The 23,041-nt window shown below is 36.4% G+C and overlaps 1 protein-coding gene across 2 annotated transcripts in view; it reads right to left on the minus strand.

The window, feature by feature from the left end:
• Positions 1-6,391: 6,391 nt before the first annotated feature.
• Positions 6,392-23,041, minus strand: part of LOC107569338 (minor histocompatibility antigen H13-like) — a 33,087-nt gene continuing 16,437 nt past the window's right edge. Inside the window, exons 6-13 of one of the 2 annotated variants that reach the window (XM_016255413.1) lie at positions 22,580-22,705; positions 22,440-22,497; positions 20,862-20,945; positions 20,239-20,275; positions 20,044-20,146; positions 16,333-16,418; positions 8,796-8,942; positions 6,392-7,219 (exon numbers count right to left, since the gene is read on the minus strand). In XM_016255413.1, the coding sequence (XP_016110899.1) occupies positions 7,150-7,219; positions 8,796-8,942; positions 16,333-16,418; positions 20,044-20,146; positions 20,239-20,275; positions 20,862-20,945; positions 22,440-22,497; positions 22,580-22,705 (711 nt within the window). In that variant the 3' untranslated portion in view covers positions 6,392-7,149. The remainder of the gene's footprint in view (positions 7,220-8,795; positions 8,943-16,332; positions 16,419-20,043; positions 20,147-20,238; positions 20,276-20,861; positions 20,946-22,439; positions 22,498-22,579; positions 22,706-23,041) is intronic. The other variant, XM_016255414.1, reaches the window with a different exon arrangement.

A 23,041-nucleotide genomic window follows, 5' to 3' on the forward strand; every position in this document is an offset into this window, starting at 1 on the left:
AGCCTAAAATGAAACTATGCTAAGTCGTGTTAGCTTAGCTGCTTAGCGTGCGCTTAGCGTGTTTATTAAGAATTAACAGAGGTTTAGATGTTAATGTTTATTGAAAATAATACAGTTTGAAGTCACCGCTGTGGAGATAAGCGTTTGCTTTAGTTGGGCTCTTGACCCTTGACTTTCTAACATTAGTTTTTCTCTGGTTGTTGTACCTGTGTTTATGAAACACATTGGTTACCGTAAGACAAATCAAGAGAAAATGTGATCTGTTTGTATTGGTTGTTTTTTGATACTGTTGTAGTTGTCATACATAGCCTGGTTAATGAATGTCATCAGTGGTTATGTGTAATATAGTTTATTGATCACAACTGCATTTCAAAGAAATACGAAGAACTTTAAAAACACTTTGCACACCAGTATAGAACATCTGCACTGTTTAGACACGCAGACATCAAGAATCAGCATATGAATCTCAGCAATGGTGATGATCATCAGACAGATTCATGTTGCATTGCATTCTGGGTGCACCAATCATAACTCATACATGGCTCCCAGCATGCATTGCGTCATGAATAAATTATGCCGCTGCATTGTTTTAGGATTTTCTTTTCTTACTATTTGCTTTTATTTTTGTTGTGACTTTTTACTGCCTTGTTTTGTGATGTTCAAAAAACATGTAAAAATTATCAGAATATTTTGTCACCATCGCTGAGATTCACATGCTGATTCTTCATGTCTATGAGTGCCACAGTTTAAACCTCTCTGTGATAAATATTTCTAATAATGGTTCATTTAGTGTTCTCACATTGTCTCATATCATAGAACTGCAATAATACAGAAATCATGAAAGCACTACAGATTTAGATAAAATGCAATGAGAAACTCACACACATGAAATAGCTTTATCATAAGTTTCTTACCATCACATATGTGCTTCACCAGCACAATTATTACAGCAAAAGAGGATCTAATTCCTACAATGTCAAGGGTCAAGAGGCAACTAAAGCAAACGCTAATCACCAAAACGTTAAGTTGAAAAAAAAAATCTAAATCTTAATTTTCAATAAAGAACTTCTGTTTTAGATACTCCAGAAATAAAGTCTAACTGGTTAGTAATGCATGAAGCTGGTGATGCTGTTTGTGGAGATGATTAATAATCTTCTGCTGAGATCTTGAGAGATTTAATGTATTTTATTTCAGTTGATTTCATCTAAGTCTGTGGCTGAAGTCAGTAGTTCTTGTGTTTCTCTTTTCTTCAGTGATTCTGCTTGTTAACAGCAAGTGTTCATTACTAATGCTCAATCAGCACTTAATTAATCACATAATTATCTCATTAACTTTAACACTGCTTCAGTGTTACTTTAACACTCTTTTAGAGTGGGACCATAGATGCTCCAAGCAGTGTTAATTTAACACTCTGGAATTTACTGTGTACTAATAAGAGTAAATTATGTGTTAGATTGGGAAATTATGACAGGAAAAATTATTCTAGCTGAGGTTGAAGTCATAAGAGAAAATATAATAGGATTTGAATTATCTGTATGGGGGACCTCTAAGAAAAAGAGAAAAGAAATAGAGAATAATACAGAGAATTTTTGGAAATGGCTAGATAATATTAGTACAGCTAAAACAAGATATTATATGGTTCGTACACCTAAAGTTAAGCTTAAAAGTACAGTGAAAATGAGGCCGTGGCATAAAAGCGAAATTGAAATATTCGAAGAAAATAGCTACATTCAGGAAAGTGAGGGAAATAATACTGTTAGATATTTCATAGGACCAACTTATAGGACCAGTTCAGTCGAGAAACTGGGAGGATGTTGGATATTTAGATCACGTAAAAATTTCGATGTGTAAAATTGGCCAGTGTAAATATGAGCGGACAGTAAAAAGGATCAAAAGAGCAGATAAAAATTATAAATTAAAATATGCAGAGAAAATAAGGAAAAATGTGGAAGAGTGGATAAAACCTAGTCGAATTTTAAACCCCGAAGGGGAATTTGTTCTATTAACAACTGTCAGAGACAGACATGTAGGGTCTCGTAGAACGGGATACACTAAGCTTGAAACTAGATCCAACACCAAAATTAGTTTAGAATTAATTATATTAGGTTTAAACTGAATAAGGATATGGAAAAAGACGATGACTATACCAAGGGTCAAATATAATTTTAAGGTTGGTTGCTGGGATCTAGATGATATGAAATGGAAAACAGAAGTGTATTTAATTAAAATGGAATTCAACGAAACGTTGAAGACGGAAAATGACATTAAAAATTAATATGAAAATAGAGTGACGCAAATGGATAAATGTGTTAGAAAAGAAATGTCAAAAGAATCACGGACAAAAATATAGATATACGAAAACTGATTACAATGATGCTTCGTATGCTAGTTTTTGTGATAAAGACGAGGAATACATGGAGTGTGGTGATTTACTTAATGGCACTAACCCTTTCGCAGGAAACCGGACGGGCTAACTCCTAAGCGTAAAAAGAAAATTATATTTAAAAAGATTGAATATACGCAGGAGGAAAGATGAGGAAGGCATATATAGAAATTATTTAATCTTCCTCCCCGATGCTGTCTATGGTTTGAAAGGTGAGGAGTGTGGAAAAATTATTGAAAGCTGCTCTAAGGATTTTGATCATATTACCATTAATCAAATGGCTGCAATTCTGTGTTATTGGGGTACGGGTATTGTCCCACTACCATGGACTTTTAAGAGGAGTAAGTTAGCCAATAAATATGAAATGAGCTACGGAGCAGGAGGGGGTCATCAGATTAATAGATAGAAATCGAAATTGGAAAATGTTTTAATGGACCGGCTTTTATAAGCATAAATAGCATCTTAAGATACAGAGTTCCTAAAGGAGGAAAAAACATGCCATTAGCAAATCTCGACGCTATAGCAATTGATGACTTACTAAGGATAGGATGAAAAGACTGGAAGGAAAATTGGTGCAGAATGAAAGATAATACATGTTATTTGGGTTTAAACTGAATGAAGTATTTGTAATAGTAGTGTAGAAATATCAGGCGATCGGATCCAAGGGGGATCCAAGGATGGTACGAAGAACCCGGCGAGTTTATCCGGACAGGCTATGAAGGAGTTAAAAAGGCTCCGAATGGAAGATTACTTGTGACTGAGAGGGGCAACCTAAAGCACTGGACATTTTGGATACTTATTGTTATCATTTGAAACAATTGTTCCTGAATAAGACCAACAGAGATCTAAATTGGATCCAAGGGGGACCCAGATGGTACGAAGAACCCGGCGAGTTTATCCGGACAGGCTATGAAGGAGTTAAAAAGGCTCCGAATGGAAGATTACTTGTGACTGAGAGGGGCAACCTAAAGCACTGGACATTTTGGATACTTATTGTTATCATTTGAAACAATTGTTCCTGAATAAGACCAACAGAGATCTAAATTGATAAAGATAGACATGGCCTCCAACGGGACAAACATTGAGATTGAGAATGGAACCAATGCTGGAGCTGGAGAAACCCCTAAGGAATGTGAAAGAAAGGCGTTCTTCATGTTTAAAGTCTATTACCAATATACGCAGACTGCTGGAATACAAAAACATTGTTTTAGGTCGAGCTCGATTTGTGAAAACTTTCACAATCGCATTTTATTGTGTGGCAGTGTTTATCTTTGCTCTGTCCCCCGTTTTTTGTAGCCTATAATAATGTAATTCGGTGCTGTTCCTGTGAATAACGGTTTCCAATTCATTAGGTAAATGAGCACATACAATTGTACACTTTGTTTGACAATAAAGTTTTGGTTGTTGTACCTTTCCTTGAGTAATTGGCTTCAATATTCTGATTTGCAAAAGTTTCACAGTGCAGTGTTGGTCAGTTAACCCTTCCCTGATTCATTTACATCACCATTTTGATTTGTGAAAACGTTCACAGTGCAGTTATGGTCAGATAACGGTTCTGCCAGTAACATCACTATTCTGATCTGTGAAAACTTTCACAGTTCAGTTCGGGTCAGCTGGCCTATGCTTTCGTGATAAACGTGACTCAATATAACATTGCGACTACAGTAAAAAAGCTTTTAATGTTCTAAAAACACAGATTTATGAGCAGTATTGGATTTGAAGATGTTAGAAACACAAGTCATTGTTGTCATGTGGTGAATTTGGCCAATCGTGAAACAGCTGTGTCGTCATCAGCGCTCCTGCTGTCGCTCTGGAGAAACTGCAGTCAGCCGGCTGCTCTCGAAAAGCTATCGCGGTACTTTGATGCCACACGTGACAGTGACGTAGCGTCGGCGCCGGTTCAAGTCGGATAAAATTTCTAACCGGCATGCACTGCTTCAAGTCAGCCGCCGATCGTTTTGCGCGGCGCCGCATGAAGTCGAACGCACCTAGTAACATCACTATTCTGATCTGTGAAAACTTTCACAGTTCACTACGGGTCAGCAGACAGCCCTCTACGAACACCTTGGCAATTGAATCGCCATTGGCTAGTACATTTTTTAGTTTACTGGCCAGACTGATAAATATTATATATATATATTGTTTGTAAAAGGGCACAGTTTTATAAATATCTGAAAGTACACTCTTACTTAACATCAGTCAGTCAAGCATTATAATATGATAATCAATATTATTTAATGATAGAACTTTAGTAATTAGAATTAAAACTTGATAACAATGTATGAATGCATATTAGTCATTTTAACTGAACTTCGGACTGGTGGTGCTGCTTTTTGGTCATTCAGTGTTTCTGTAAAAAAATTAAAAAGTGGGGAAAAACTAACAAAAATACTAAGATAATAATGATACGAATTCTACTAATAAGAACAATATAAAACGCTCTAAGGATTAACGAGCTGCTGGATTCATGAATATTAATCAGGTTGTGTGCGTTCGCTCGAACTGATTTCTCTCTCTCTCTCTCTCTGCATGTGTGAAACAAAGCGACGGCGAGCCGTGCGCTTCACACTAGTTTACGGTACATCAAACACAGGTGCGCTGTGCATCCATTCAAATTAACTGAAAAATATCACAGATCGGTTGGCGGAGAGTGAAACTCTGATGGGCTCAGTCAGTGTTCGGCGAGTGAAAATATATCTGAGCTAAACTTATACTTAGCCTCCAACTCACACACTGGCGAGTAAAATCTGAGAATTTATTTGCAGTTGGCTAATATTAGACATCATTTAGTCGCCCAGAGTGAAGATTTAGTCGCATATGCGAGTGATTTACTCGCAATGTAGAGGGTTGGCTGACCCTTCCCTGAGTCATGTACATCACTATTCTGATCTGTGAAAACTTTCCAAATCTGGCAAACAGGAGTGGTCCACCCAAATGCCATCATTCTTCAGTATGTGGGCCGGAACAAGGTGTTGGATCTGGGCCGGATTTGGGCCAGAATTCAAATCAATGTGGCCCAGATTTGGCTGACATTGGGCCTTCTTTTGGCTTTCCTGTGGCCCAAATCTGGCAAACAGGAGCGGACCGCCCAATTGCCATCATTCCACGCGGTATGTGGGCCAGATGAAAGTGTCAGGTGTGGGCCTGATCTGGGCCTCAGGAATTTTGCTATCTGGGTTGCTGTCTGGTTGGTGCTTCACAGCACTGAGAACAGCCAGGCACAAAAAAAAAAAGTTTTTCCTCAGGCCATCTACCTCATGAACAGATAAATGCTGCCAATGTGCAATAAACGTGTGTGATACACAACACCATTTATACTTTAAAATGTGAATGAGAGGTATTGTGTGCCAGAAATAATAATTAATCATATTTCCTTTGCATTTGTACATAACATACCTATAAATACATATGTCCATTTTGTATATTGTGTCTTATGGAAAACAGAATTGGTGATTAGCATAATCTTTTTTTTGTTTGTTTCTGTAATGGTTAATTCACCACTATGTGTAAGCTCTTTCAGTCCATTTCTAATTTACTGTTTTACAAGAAAGGCAAGTGTTAAAAGCACTACATAAATAAAGGTGACTTGACTAATAACTTCGGTTTCAATCCTAATCTTGACCCTGGTTACAGAGTTCTCATTTATTCTATTTTTTAAACAAAGTTGACTCTTTTTAAATTCATGTTGTTTATCTGTCAATCATATTTGCAATGAGGGCATTTTTTTTCCAAGTTAGTTTTGGATTAGTTGAGAAAGTGCATGATGTTCTTGGCTTGTTTATCAACACAAGCATTGTATCAGTGCAGTTTACTCATTCTATGTATTGGTAATTATTAGCATATTCCAATAGTTAACGCGAACCCTGCCTGTGCTCTCTCTCATGTTCAAAATTTCACACTTGCATGATGGCCTATAAGATATATATAATACACATAACATAAACGTGTGAAGTTATGACCATTACTGATTTTTCAGTATGAAAAATAGTCAAGCACACACTGGTTATATGCTTTTCTACAGTGGTAAACACCACAGTTTAATGCAAATAAAAAGTTAAACTGAGAAAGAAATGCTCCTCACGTAAGCTTAAACTTTTACATTGAGAAAAGAAAGATTACACAAGAGGAGACTGTAAAATGATGCTTAAGCCAAGCAAGAGGTGCACAAACAAATATGATCAGGACACGATATGGCATAGAAAACTAAACTCAGAACCCTTCAACTACATACAGAAAAACATCACATGTAAACACTACCATCACGTTATAGGGAGATATTTGGTCCCACTTTTGTTTAGACTTGCATAAAGTAAAAATATTTCATCCAGAATGATTTTGTCCCTTCATGTAATAAAAGATGGACAATTACTTGTTTCACAAACTGAAACTCTTATGAGATCCTAGAGTAAAACCAATAACAGAAACCAGCTACACAGGAATACTGTAGGTACCGGACTTGTGAAATCAGATTTTTAATAAATCTGTATAGCAATCTGACATTACATTCAGAAAGCCTAACTTCTACCCTGTTCAAATACTGTATAACGATAAAAAAAAAAGAAGTTTTTTTTAGAAGCAAATAACCAAATCAAATTTTCAAAAGTTGAAGGCAATTAACTGAACGAAAGGAACAAGGAGAATACACAGGCACTGAGCAAGCTGTTGTACATCATTAAAATAACTGTCTGCCATGAGCAGGCTCTGAACATGACCACATCACTAGGACAAACAAATGTAGGACATGACTAAGGGCTCAACCCGCATTTTTATTTGTCTTTATCAGATTCTGTTGCTTCCTCTTTCGATGACGCCTCCTCTGGTAAAGACTCTTCGTATCTGCAGGAGACACAAGAAACAAGTCAAGTGTGATTGGGAGGCAATCAGCATTAATACATATGCATAAATAGAGAAAGCTGCTGGGCTGCTCTGTCCCTATATTTCATGTGACAGCAGATAAATTAATGTCTGCTGAAGTGGATTCGAGTGACAGATGTACACGGATGACGAGGAAAGCCATGAGGCAGGGCGAGAATCAAACAGACATCAAGCTGACGACAAAGTTCAGTGCTCACTGAAGAACAGAACTACAGGTCAAATGATTTCAGATTCTGCAAACATGGGTTATAAAAGGCTCCTGGGATGTTAAATGTCCAATAATCCCCAGATGCAACCCTATAAACAATGCATTTCGACTATTCAAACTATATTAGTTGAAATCAAAAAGCTTATGATCAGTCAACAGATGGAACACCGCTGCGGTCTTACATTGCTGTCATTGAATACAGGTGAGAAACCACTGGAGGCAGTCATCAGCGAGGCAACATGCATGAGACACAGTAAGAGAGGTCAACTTGGAGGATAACAAAATGAAGCTCATGGAGGTCCTTTAAAGCAGTGTTTCCCAACCGGGGTGCCGTCTGTCCAGAGCAGGGGTGCAGTGTAAAAAGTCCTTTTTAAATATTTTTAAATTGCTAAAATGTTCAAAAAAGCATCTATTATATAATATCAATTTCTGATGTCGCCAATAATTAGAGATGCACTGAAATTCCGGCTGCCGAAAATTAGTTCACCGCTCAGGTTTCACTTTCACGTGGTGTGACGCTCTGCGTATTATCCACTCTGTGTGTGTCATTCATTGATTTGCTAACCGTTAGGTTATGCTCGCGTATTCTGATAATAATAGCTTTCTAGGACTAAACATTATTTGGATAATTGGTAAAAAAAAAAGAGAAAAAAAAATAGGTTAAATATCTTAACCCTACTGTTAGACCTACCTGAAAAACTAAAAAGCAATTTATTTAATTCGAAGGCCTGTCGTTATTTTTTATTTGTGCTATAATTTCTTTATTTGTTCTTATTTTATTACTGACTGATTGTCATTTTTTATTCAATTCAAAGTTTCTTGTGCTACTGCACCAAAATTACCCCACTGTAAAATAAAACAAAAAACAGAGTGAGCAAACATTTGTGAGATAGCTAGTTATAATGGTAATTAAATAACGTTTACATATGTATAAAAGCCTACATTAAAATCTGTCATATAAATTGGTCTCTTCATTAGAAATTAGCCTACAGATTGCCACCATTGATGGACAAAATGTTTTAATATAAAAAATATCTGTATGACATTATATTCTGCAGTTCTTCCCTGTTGTACCGAATATCTATACTTTTCAAATTATCATATCGAAGTTAGAAATTCAAATATTGTGACAAAATTAATTTTGTAGGGTGCCACAAGTTTGTTAAAATTTCCAAAGGGTGCCGCGACTAAAAAAAGGTTGGGAAACACTGCTTTAAAGGACCCTGAATTGTGTGAGGATGCTGACAGGAAAGTGGAGTGCAATTATCAAGGGCGATACCTGCACAGGTGGGAGCAGACAGTAATGGAAAAGCAGAATTCAGTCGTTACATGTCAGAGGGTGTGTGCCGGCGGCTGCGGGGGGTCGACAGGCCAAAACTCTGCATGGAGTTAGCCAGACTAGCCGGAGAACCAGACACAGTGGGGAAATGAGTGAGCCGCGGCGTGTGGGGCAAAACCTCGTCTGACGACTCATAGCTGCATGCCAGAGAAGGGACATGATAGAGTGAGGAAGAAAAGAAAAAGGGAGAAGAATAAGAAAGGTATAACATGAAGAACAAAGCACAGAGAAGAAAAGGTCTGTAAGATTTCTGAGCTTCTTGTTTTAATGCATAAGAAGTGGAGAAAACACTACTACATAGGCTGCTACCTTCTGAGAGAGCACCACAAATGAAAAGCGATGGCATCAGCACGCAGAGAAAATTCACAGGCATCAATGATGTGTTTCATATCGTTCTGGTATCGACAATTATTGCCATTTTTTAATAACCTTTTTAAAAACAGCAATAGAATTATTATTTTTTAATTTAACCAATGTATTTTTACAGGCAAGCAAACAATTTTTAATTTTAATAGTCAAATACAAGAACGGAGATATGTTTAAATTTTATTTTGTGTTTTTATGCAGATTAAAGAAGTCTTTTGCTCGTTGCGCCCTCCTGTGGCTTCAGGAGACAAATAATTCAGCGCATTAAATTGTTTATTCAATGCAATGAAATAACAGTCTATAAAAAAAGTGCATGATGTCTAAATTAACAAATCAAATATAATTTTGTAAATTGCATAAACAATTATGAACAAAACAGCATTATGTATTTATGCATAGCTTACTTAATACAAATAGCCGTAAGCGCTAATCACACAGATTGCATTTAAAAACATTTAAGATGCAATGAAATGGAATAAACCTCCACAAATTTATGACGGGTTTTCTAAAAGTTTAAACTCTTAACTTTGCATGGCTGACTACATCTCACACAAGAGATGTATAGAAATAGTTGTCCGTCTAAAAACAATGTGCAGAACATGCATTGTGTGAATGGCTTGGTTTCGGTTTTAAACCAAGATCTTCTCCACATTGAGCTTCTCTATATTTCTCTAATATTTTGAATGAAAAGCGCAACAGTGGGTTCAACTGGATAGACTAACGAAGCGTTAAAATGCAACAATGACACTTACATCATCATCATCATCATCATGTCTGCTTGTCACTCATAGCATAGTGCACTATATCGAAAAATTTTTCTATCATTATCAATGAAGGTGTACCGTTGATAAATAAATACCAAACCCGTTTTATCACCCAGGCCTAGATGATGCACACACAATGCTGAAATCCAGTTTTTCCCAATCAGGAGTCTTATATGCTTTCTTATATGAACTAATATAAAATAAAATAAAAACACTTGCGTTACTGTGAATACTCCAATTGATCGACCACTAATCAGAACCAGCAAATCAACCAATTCAATATGTCGTCTCTAATCTTGCTGATGACATTGTAATTACACAGAAGATGTGAGTCTGCTTGTCACTCATAGTATAGTGCACTATATCGAAAAATTTTTCTATCATTATCAATGAAGGTGTACCGTTGATAAATAAATACCAAACCCGTTTTATCACCCAGGCCTAGATGATGCACACACAATGCTGAAATCCAGTTTTTCCCAATCAGGAGTCTTATATGCTTTCTTATATGAACTAATATAAAATAAAATAAAAACACTTGCGTTACTGTGAATACTCCAATTGATCGACCACTAATCAGAACCAGCAAATCAACCAATTCAATATGTCGTCTCTAATCTTGCTGATGACATTGTAATTACACAGAAGATGTGAACGTTTGTAGGTGCGGCGAATATGAAATGATAAACAGAAGGCATGCTGCCACCACTGACCAAGGCTCCAAGCAAATTTGTTTATATGTTTAATTTAGTTCTATTTTAATTAATTCAACTCTAATTATGCTTTAATTACACAATTGGGTTGCATTTAATATCAATTTGTCATTATCACATGACCTTGCTTTGTATAATGCTTTCTTTTATACGCAAGGAGCGGCTGTGAAGTAATCAGCCCAAAAAAAGAAGAATATGAAAAACACTTTGGGTGTCAGCCTAAACAAGTAAAGGCAGCAGCACAAATCCCACACCCAGCAAAATATCTATTGTTATTGACAAATCCACCACCACATCACCATGAATGAATGAAATGAGAAGGCCAATTTTAATTCCCTGTATTTAGTAATATTCTTGCCAAATGTTGTTCTGTATTTATTAATATTGAAAATCACAAAGTCTAAATATAAATGTATTACTCTAGGAATCATGGGCAATAAATGTGCTAAATCTATACAGTGGTGTGAAAAAGTGTTGGCCCCCTTCCTGATTTCTTATTTTTTTGCATGTTTGTCACACTTTAATGTTTCAGATCATCAAACAAATTTAAATATTAGTAAAACATAAGGTTTTTATTATTAAGGGAAAACAAAATCCAAAACCACATGGCCCTGTGTGAAAAAGTGTTTGCCCCCTAAACCTAATAACTGGTTGGACCACCCTTAGCAGCAACAACTGCAATCAAGCGTTTGCTTGAGTCTGTTACAGCGCTGTGGAGGAATTTTGGTCCACTCATCTATGCAACAAACAACAACAACAACATCATCATCATTAATACACTGCCTAAAACAGACCAATTTCAAGCAACAGAGAATTTGAGTTCTAAAATGTTGTAATTTGTAGAACTATAAGCATTTAAAACCTGCGACAAAACACAAAAACAGCTTTTTAAACATTACTAAATATTTTAATTTACAGTTAAGCCTAGACTAAATACTAGGGGTGCTCCGATCAGGATTTTTGAGGCCGATCACTGATCACAGAAAGCATTATCTGCCGATACCGATCACCAATACAGATCTTTTTAAAGCCTTCTTTTTATCATTTATAACTATTTATAATGATACTCCAATCAGGATTTTTAGACATTTAATCAGGGCCTGAATTTCATTTTTGAAAATGTGGTGATTCACCACATTTTCAAAAATGAAATTCAGGAAGCAGCTTTCACACAGGAGTCCGCTACTGATCCGTGGCTGTTTACCACAAACACAACATTCATCCATTATTTTGATATCAAACTCAAACATTGTCACTGAAAATGATTTTTCAGCATTGCAATTCTTTTTTTTACACAGTACAGTAATACAATCTTTCAGAGACATGTTTAAACAATAAATATAAGCAACACATTATTCAATGCATTTTAATTTTGCATTTAATTCTAGATTTATATATTAATTTGCTCAAGCAAGTGGCAAAACATTTAAACTATTTCTGTCAATGGTAAGTTTGTGATAACGTAAGAAAAGTAGTCAGCTCTACTGCCTTTCCTTTGCGCAGGATTGTTGTAATAAACAATCCTGCGCAGTTCATAAAGAACTTTGTTTTCCTACCTCCACGAGTGCATCTATTATTGCCTTGTTTATCTAAAAGTGCTCTTTTCCTTTAAACCTAGCCAAAAAGCCATGTGTTGACTGAAATACAGTAGACTAATTATATGCATTTATGGTGCAATTACTACATTTTCGTGTCAATCCATGTTCATATTTACTGCAAACAATGCGCTGTCACTTTAATTCAGGGCTTGCAGCGCAGTAATAGACTCGGTGCGGAAACAATCTCTGCACTGCTGCAGACGCACCGCTCCTGAACGCACTGCCGAGCCGCAGCAGTGTGCAGTGAATGCTTTAATCCGTTAACATGAGCGCGGAAAAAATACACACCACGTATGCACTGCAAACGGAAAAATGTGAACTTGGCATGGTGTGTTCGCTGCGAGTGTGCATGAGAGCGCTGAATGATAAAACGATGGCAAAAATTTTTAAGTAATACAATTTATAAACTTTAGTGACGATGTGACACTGCCTCGATTGTGCAAGTGACAATTCCTGTGTCAACTGTGCAGCTCGCTTATAGACAGACGCGATGTGTGGTGATTTGAAGCCATTTGCGTATTTTGAGAGCGAAAGAGAGAGCGCGCGATGACTCACTCATGCTGTTTGTGAAATTAAGTCTCAAATGAGGTTTTCAAATTACTTTATAAGTTATTTAATGAAGAAATATGAAGGTGAGTACATTATAATTATTTGACCCGCGCCGGACAGAGACGGTGCCGCTGCATGTCGTGCCAAACCTTCTCACGGCAGCGTCATCAGCTTGAGATCGATTTTTTGAGATCGGCCTTTTTAGAGACCGCCGATCAATCATCCCAACGTGATTATCAGCCGATAGTGATCGGTAGCCGATCAATCGGAGCACCCCTACTAAATACAAGATTAGTTTAGAGCTGTGATTAAATCTCTTCAGCACGATAAACAGCAGAAGGAATCTCTCAAAGCACACCATATGAAACCAAGAATTTCTGTGTTTTATGCAAAGTATAAAATCAGACTAAATTTACAGTTCTCACCATTACAATATTACAATGTGATCACGCAGTTGATAAGCATCTGGATGTATATTATCCCTTACTTGATTTCACTGAAAGTTCTCTGGGCATCTGGGCAGTCCAAGTAATAATAATGACAATCATTTTTGATTATGTTTATCATTGATTTTATAAAGTTTTATTGACATTTAGATTTTTATTGATAAGTAGTTTTCACCCTGTGATTACACGTTATCTGACCAACTGTTCAGTGGTTCATCGGATGACAAATCTCACGGTTCGGAGCACATAGCAGTTTTTGACCCACAGATCGGACCGCTTTTCAGATCAACAAGAACAGAAAAATATTTCAATGTAACTTGCTTTCCATTTAATACTTACATCCAAGTACTTCTTCGATACCATAGCAAAAATGACTAGACTAAGAAAGTTCAAACATGATTAAAGAGAGAAGTGAAGACCAAGTGTGTGCGAACACAGGTGCTCAACACACATTAGAAATCTCTCTTCGTCCAGTTTCTCTCCGAAGTTATGACCGATTAAACAGTTCTTTTTGCCCTTTTAAAACGCAGTTGCGAGTATCGCTAACACTTCTCACACAATGTAAGTGCTATCGAGCACACTGAAGTTAAAGAGCAACACTAGAAACGAGGCAGCCCATCATGACAGGCAGTCCACTGGCTTTGAGTGCAAGAAAGACGCAATGACATGCATGCATGAATCTAAGCGCAGAAGTGCGCTGTAGTCATTAAAACTACAATCCAAGCTAATGTCCCCTACACATACTGACCCTGGACATAAACTCTGAATATGGTCAATGTAAGGAGGGGAGTTACCTGAACATCTCAGTCAGTTCTCCTTTAAACAGGGCCAGCAGCACTGGAAATCCAACACAAGCAGGGACCAGGTACAGTAGAGCAGGCTGGGAAACAAAACACAGCCTCATTCATATGGAAGCATATGGGTAGCAAAATTCATTTTGAAATGTAATATGCAAAATGACCATGTATTTCTGTATTTTAAATTTACATTTTCCCATACGTATATGTGCAACATTTAGTGCAAAATGAAAATGAACTTTAAATTTGATAAATTTACATTTGCAATTTCCTACACTTGTTTTATGTAAATTAAAAATATTTTAATGCTTTATAAGTCGCAAAATTAAAATGATATTGTATTACTCCAATTGATTATATACGTTTAACATGTCCAAGCAAAAACTGTAGCAAAATCATAATTTAAATGCCATTTTTCCTAAATGCATTTAGACTAACGGGTAGGACACTTGAGATTGCATTTTCATCGCGATACCTCGTGATAATTGTAGCAAAATGCAGTGTGAATTTCCAAATGCATTCTGAGCCAAATATGCAGCAAAATGGTGATTTAAATGCATTTTATTTTTCTTAAATGCATTGACACTTACATATAAGATGTTTCAATTGCATTTTTATTAAATAACACACAATAATGTAGTTTAAGTCAACGTGGATTTGAAAATGCATTCCGAGCCGATCACGCCCCCAACCTGTCAATCATTATATCAAGGCACTCAGATTTGATGCACATAAGCAGACTTACACTTTTACCTATTTGCTACCATACTTTATTCTTCTCCTATAAGAAAAATAAAAGACATCTAAAAATCACCATTTTGCTGCACATTTGGCTCAGAATGCTTTTGGAAATTCACACTGCATTTTTCTACAATTATCATGCGGTATCACGATGAAAATGTATTTAGGAAAAATGGCATTTAAATTATAATTTTGCTACAGTTTTTGCTTGGACATGTTAAACATCTAATCAAATCTAAATTATTAATCAATTTGGGTAATACAAATTCAAGCCATTTGCGTATTTTGAGAGCGAAAGAGAGAGCGCGCGATGACTCACTCATGCTGTTTGTGAAATTAAGTCTCAAATGAGGTTTTCAAATTACTTTATAAGTTATTTAATGAAGAAATATGAAGGTGAGTACATTATAATTATTTGACCCGCGCCGGACAGAGACGGTGCCGCTGCATGTCGTGCCAAACCTTCTCACGGCAGCGTCATCAGCTTGAGATCGATTTTTTGAGATCGGCCTTTTTAGAGACCGCCGATCAATCATCCCAACGTGATTATCAGCCGATAGTGATCGGTAGCCGATCAATCGGAGCACCCCTACTAAATACAAGATTAGTTTAGAGCTGTGATTAAATCTCTTCAGCACGATAAACAGCAGAAGGAATCTCTCAAAGCACACCATATGAAACCAAGAATTTCTGTGTTTTATGCAAAGTATAAAATCAGACTAAATTTACAGTTCTCACCATTACAATGTTTGGTCCTGATCACGCAGTTGATAAGCATCTGGATGTATATTATCCCTTACTTGATTTCACTGAAAGTTCTCTGGGCAGAGCACAGATCCAAGTAATAATAATGACAATCATTTTTGATTATGTTTATCATTGATTTTATAAAGTTTTATTGACATTTAGATTTTTATTGATAAGTAGTTTTCACCCTGTGATTACACGTTATCTGACCAACTGTTCAGTGGTTCATCGGATGACAAATCTCACGGTTCGGAGCACATAGCAGTTTTTGACCCACAGATCGGACCGCTTTTCAGATCAACAAGAACAGAAAAATATTTCAATGTAACTTGCTTTCCATTTAATACTTACATCCAAGTACTTCTTCGATACCATAGCAAAAATGACTAGACTAAGAAAGTTCAAACATGATTAAAGAGAGAAGTGAAGACCAAGTGTGTGCGAACACAGGTGCTCAACACACATTAGAAATCTCTCTTCGTCCAGTTTCTCTCCGAAGTTATGACCGATTAAACAGTTCTTTTTGCCCTTTTAAAACGCAGTTGCGAGTATCGCTAACACTTCTCACACAATGTAAGTGCTATCGAGCACACTGAAGTTAAAGAGCAACACTAGAAACGAGGCAGCCCATCATGACAGGCAGTCCACTGGCTTTGAGTGCAAGAAAGACGCAATGACATGCATGCATGAATCTAAGCGCAGAAGTGCGCTGTAGTCATTAAAACTACAATCCAAGCTAATGTCCCCTACACATACTGACCCTGGACATAAACTCTGAATATGGTCAATGTAAGGAGGGGAGTTACCTGAACATCTCAGTCAGTTCTCCTTTAAACAGGGCCAGCAGCACTGGAAATCCAACACAAGCAGGGACCAGGTACAGTAGAGCAGGCTGGGAAACAAAACACAGCCTCATTCATATGGAAGCATATGGGTAGCAAAATTCATTTTGAAATGTAATATGCAAAATGACCATGTATTTCTGTATTTTAAATTTACATTTTCCCATACGTATATGTGCAACATTTAGTGCAAAATGAAAATGAACTTTAAATTTGATAAATTTACATTTGCAATTTCCTACACTTGTTTTATGTAAATTAAAAATATTTTAATGCTTTATAAGTCGCAAAATTAAAATGATATTGTATTACTCCAATTGATTATATACGTTTAACATGTCCAAGCAAAAACTGTAGCAAAATCATAATTTAAATGCCATTTTTCCTAAATGCATTTAGACTAACGGGTAGGACACTTGAGATTGCATTTTCATCGCGATACCTCGTGATAATTGTAGCAAAATGCAGTGTGAATTTCCAAATGCATTCTGAGCCAAATATGCAGCAAAATGGTGATTTAAATGCATTTTATTTTTCTTAAATGCATTGACACTTACATATAAGATGTTTCAATTGCATTTTTATTAAATAACACACAATAATGTAGTTTAAGTCAACGTGGATTTGAAAATGCATTCCGAGCCGATCACGCCCCCAACCTGTCAATCATTATATCAAGGCACTCAGATTTGATGCACATAAGCAGACTTACACTTTTACCTATTTGCTACCATACTTTATTCTTCTCCTATAAGAAAAATAAAAGACATCTAAAAATCACCATTTTGCTGCACATTTGGCTCAGAATGCTTTTGGAAATTCACACTGCATTTTTCTACAATTATCATGCGGTATCACGATGAAAATGTATTTAGGAAAAATGGCATTTAAATTATAATTTTGCTACAGTTTTTGCTTGGACATGTTAAACATCTAATCAAATCTAAATTATTAATCAATTTGGGTAATACAAATTCATTTTAATGTTGCAACTTATAAAAGCGTTAAAATGTTTTTAATTTACATATTAAAACTAGTGTAGGAAGTGGTAAATGTAAATTATAGGGATGCACCGATATCGGGCTCGATACTGAGCTCCTGTACTTGTTAAAATGCCCCGATACCAAACGCCAATACCACACAGCATGTGATAAGTGCCATATTCAGACAAAGAAACACCGTAGACATCTTTAATCTCTAATAACTCCATTCTGCTGTCTGATGTCGAAGTATACAGGTGCATCTCAATAAATTAGAATGTCGTGGAAAAGTTCATTTATTTCAGTAATTCAACTCAAATTGTGAAACTCGTGTATTAAATAAATTCAATGCACACAGACTGAAGTAGTTTAAGTCTTTGGTTCTTTTAATTGTGATGATTTTTGCTCACATTTAACAAAAACCCACCAATTCACCATCTCAACAAATTAGAATACTTCATAAGACCAATAAAAATAAATTTTTTTGTGAATTGTTGGCCTTCTGGAAAGTATGTTAATTTACTGTACATGTACTCAATACTTGGTAGGGGCTCCTTTTGCTTTAATTACTGCCTCAATTCGGCGTGGCATGGAGGTGATCAGTTTGTGGCACTGCTGAGGTGGTATGGAAGCCCAGGTTTCTTTGACAGTGGCCTTCAGCTCATCTGCATTTGTTGGTCTCTTGTTTCTTATTTTCCTCTTGACAATACCCCACTTCCACACTTTTTCCTTCCACTCAACTTTGTTAACATGCTTGGATACAGCACTCTGTGAACAGCCAGCTTCTTTGGCAATGAATGTTTGTGGCTTACCCTCCTTGTGAAGGGTGTCAATGATTGTCTTCTGGACAACTGTCAGATCAGCAGTCTTCCCTATGATTGTGTAGCCTAGTGAACCAAACTGAGTGACCATTTTGAAGGCTCAGGAAACCTTTGCAGGTGTTTTGAGTTGATTAGCTGATTGGCATGTCCCCATATTCTAATTTGTTGAGATAGTGAATTGGTGGGTTTTTGTTAAATGTGAGCCTAAATTATCACAATTAAAAGACTTCAGTGAGTGCATTGAATTATTTAATACACGAGTTTCACAATTTGAGTTGAATTACTGAAATAAATTAACTTTTCCACGACATTCTAATTTATTGAGATGCACCTGTATGTATGCAATGAATATAAAACATTAATGCCTGTATAGCTGATTTGCGCCAGCTGGTAAGCAAATCACGCTGAGTGGATTGAGCTCGCAGCAGCGCAGATGCGCTAGCTTGTCGAGTGAATATCCCTTTCTCACAGACATCACTGGAAAGTTTGTAGTTCGGTCGGATGCGTCAAAAAGTATTAAGTAAAACAGTGCACAAGCTACTTAATGGGGGGTGTATGCACCCTTAAGCATACACGATTTTCTGTCGAAAGTGAAACTAACAGCCTGTGTGAAATGTGCTGGGCTGTACTGTACCGTTGCGAGTGTTTAGCTTGCTTCATGAGTGTTTCTGCATTATATGAGTGGCTTTGGAAAATAAATCACTGCACGTTTCAGATGAAAAAAAAAACACGACTTCTATTTATGAAAATATCACAGTTAGGAGATTTATAGCGAGTGGTTCCCTGCATTTTTACAGCAAAGCACGTGATTACAGTACTAAGCCGCTGCAATGGAGCAGCTCTAATGCTATTAAATTAAAGATTTAGGCTACCATAGAGAGAGAGAAAAAAATGAAGTGAAAGTAACAAAAACTTGTAAATACATTTTTATGGGCATAATTAAGTGTCAAAATAACAGAAGGATATACAGTCAAACCAAAAATTATTCAGAGACCAGATATAATTTGATATTTTTTTTACTATGGGTGTAGGACACTATAGTTCATTTATGCAAAGTGAGGATAGCAAAATAAACTAAACCATGATATATTATACCCAAACATTCTTCATACAGTGGACTACCAGTAAAATTGATACAAATTTGGGACCAAAAATTATTAAATTGAAGTTCAGGTTTGCATGAACCTGGTTGACAGCATGCCCAGGAGACAATATGCTGTCATTAAGGCTAAGGGTCACCCCACAAAGTATTGATAGTTGTGTAAATATTGACAGCTGTATGAATATTTTTTGGTTTATTGTAATCCATTACATACCTTTCTATCAAAGTTATCTGACATTATCAAGCTGAATTTGTACTGACTGCGTTTAACTCCGAGTTCTTGTCATATTTTATTATCATTTTCTAAACTATAGTGAATAAACTGTGATAATGTGAGAAATGTTGAAGGTGACTGAATAAATTTTGGTTTGACTATCTATTTGATAAATTAAGTTAACCAACTAACATTATACATACTCTTTTGGTTTCTGTACCCAATATTTAAAAAAAATTTACAAATGCAATGAAAATATTGGTATCGGTACTCTGTATCAGCAAGTACCAAAAATAAAAAGTATCGGTATCGGGCGAGTACTGGAAAAAGTGGTATCGGTGCATCCCTAGTAAATTATATAATTGAAATTTCATTTTGCACTAAATGTTGCACATATGTATGGGAAAATGTAAATTTAAATACAGAAATACATTGTAATTTTGTATATTACATTTCAAAATGAATTTTGCTACCCATATGCTTCCATACATTCAGCGTCATCTTGGCTTGATTTCTTTCATGAAGGACCATGATAGTGTGTTTTATTGTTGTTTTTACCTGAGCATGTTTAAAGGTGTGCATAACGAATATGGTAAGACCCAGGCCAAAGATGTAAGCCAGGAAACTGGTGTAGAAGTAAGTTCGAGTGTTCTTCTTCAAACTAAGAGTGAAAGACGAGAAAATGACAGAACAGCTGTAAATCAAAATTAAAAGCACCTGAAGTCAGATAAAACAACAAAAAAAAGACTTTACCTGACATCAAAGCGCAGGAGCAGAGCAATGAAGATTCCTGACAGAACAGGAAAAAGTGGATTCAGTAATAAAATTTTCCTTTAAATACTGAATATAATGGTCATGGCTAAGAGTTCACAGGTTGGGCCTCATTTGTAAAGTGTGTGTACGCTCATATTTGATCTTAGAGTGCGTGTACGCTTAAATCCACACCAGCGCTCATATTTGTAAAAACTTCAGCGCCACGTCAGGGTCTGAGCAGACGTACACACTTTCTTGTCAGAGTACTGCAGGTTTCTGGAAATGTAAGCTGTTCTTGCAGCTCCCTGTTATAAATTAAAGCATTTGGATGATGACTGTGATCTTTTATGTTAATGACATTAATTAGGAGTCGTTTACAAGCAGAGAGCTGAAACCATTCATTTGCTCGCAAGTTCAAGATCATTCGCGATTCATAGATTTCACATCTGAAAGAGACAACACGTATGCATCTATGAATCACACATATTTGAGAGATGATCGCAAGATAAATTTTAGGATGGTTTCTGTGCAACATTTTATAAATGAGGCCCGTCTTGTGCAATACATACAGTAGCTGTCTTAAACATGTCAATGTGTCTCAGAAATCATCTTCATATATTTACCTGGAATGACAATGTCCCCCAGTCCCAACATGGCAAAGTTTCTGGCATCCAAACCTTTCTCCAGCAAGTCTTGTGGGAAAACCACTAGAACAAACAAGGAGTGGGAAATAGTGAAATATAAGAGTGAGAATTAACTACAGAAATATTAAGATTAAGAGTAGTCATTTCTAGCAGAAGAGGTGATTATCAGGGTCCCTATGCCTTTTGACTAAACTTCAAGAGCTGTTCCAGTATGACTGGATTTTAAAAAAAAATGTAGTAAAAAAAACTTTAAGATAAAAAAAAAATAGCTAATGACAAGTTATAGGTACATTGTACTTACAAGTGCACTGTATTATACTGCATGAATAATAAAAAAAATAAAATTAAAATGTTTTTATAATTTATTTATAATAACTCTTAAAATCTGTAAACACTATGTAAACAAAAACAAGGAAAATTAGAGATGCACCGACTGCAATTTTCTTGGCCGATACCGATTTCCGATTATTTTGTTAGTGTGATCTGCCAATACCGATTTTTGCAGATTCCGATTTTCTTTCTAAGAACTATAATTGACAGCATATACAAACAAATCTACTTTTCTTCAACGCAAAATTTTACTATTAAAAATTACAAACAGCACAAATAAATGCAACAGAATAAAGAGAGCTTTCTCAACTATTTAATGTTCCAAAACTGACTGCGTTTAACTGGATAGTAGATACTCGCCAAAACTAGCATTTTGACAATTTTTTTAATGTATTTTAACGTTTTAGCGCACTTAGCCACTAATTTTGGTATTTGTGGCTCACAAGCTGTTTGAGACTGAGCTTGTGCACTCTACTAATATAGATCAGTGGTGGTGCGCGCGCGTTTGGTGTAAGCGCCAAACCTGCGTGAATGACTAAAATAATGCGCAATACAAGCCCAATTTAACCAGAGTGAATGAGATGTGCGTGTGAGAGAGAAGGGGTCATCGGATAACAAAACGGCCTGTGCAATAACAAAACGGATCGGCTCGAAATCGGAAAGAAGTGAGACTGACCGGCCGATCACCGATCCGAGCCGATCATGAGGAAAATCTGCCAATTCCAATCCCTGGCCAATAGATCGGTGCATCTCGAAGGAAAATGTAACTGCATGTTATACGTTATGTACTTATATCTTTCCAGTGCAGTCTGTTATAGACTCACTTACTTTGAGGATGATTCTTATGCAAAATGAAAATATTGAATTTTTAACATTTAAACACAAACATAGAATGCAAGTCATGTGCAGAGGAAATTGTATAGAACAGCAAGCACATCTGTCAGAGCACCTGTCAGGCAAGCATCACGATGCTGTGGGTATATGAGTTTGTTTGAAGCGCTTAAGGTTAAATTCACTACTTAAAAAAAAACAAAAAAAACAAACAAGTTCTGTGATCATTTACTCCCTTTCATGTTGTTCCAAAGCTGCATTACGTATTTGTGACCACAGAAGCGTTTTGAAGAATGTTGGTAACCACTATATGGTTATATGGTCCTGAGATAACCAACAACCTTCTGTTCTGGAGATTAATGGAGAGAAGGATGGATGGATAAATCAGATACTCACACTTAATTGGGGCTTCGAAGGACTTGGCAACGGTCACCATAACATTGGTGCCAAAAACCTAGAAAACAAAAAGAGTACACGTTGTGGGCCCTACATTAAGCAGGCTTTACAATAGTGCATTTAAAATTCCCTTAACTTACCCAGAACACATCGTAAACGAACAGACCGCCCAGCAGGATGCATCCAGTGCTGACGTTATTGAGGTGGAGCAACTCAACTCCATTCAGGGCAAAAGCCAGACCAAACAGGTTATTGGCTATCCAATGCTGTCAGGAAATACACAGAGACATTTGTCTATAAAGTGGGGCAGAAAAGTATTTAGTCAGCCACCAATTGTGCAAGTTCTCCCACTTAAAAAGATGAGAGAGGCCTGTAATTTTCAATCATAGGTATACCTCAACTATGAGAGACAAAATGAGAAAAAAAAAATCCAGAAAATCAACTAAACGTTTTGTTTTTTGATGGTAGACTAAAATTAGTTTTAAAATTAGTTTTTAAAGCTAAAGGCAACAAATATAACAGAACTATAAGTTGTTATCCACTATCATCCAGCCCATCTGAAAGAACACTAACTTGCGCATTTCATTTAAATTACAGCACTG

This window comes from Sinocyclocheilus grahami, unplaced genomic scaffold, assembly GCF_001515645.1.
Source record: "Sinocyclocheilus grahami isolate Dianchi unplaced genomic scaffold, SAMN03320097.WGS_v1.1 scaffold1335.1, whole genome shotgun sequence".
NCBI lineage: Eukaryota > Metazoa > Chordata > Actinopteri > Cypriniformes > Cyprinidae > Sinocyclocheilus > Sinocyclocheilus grahami.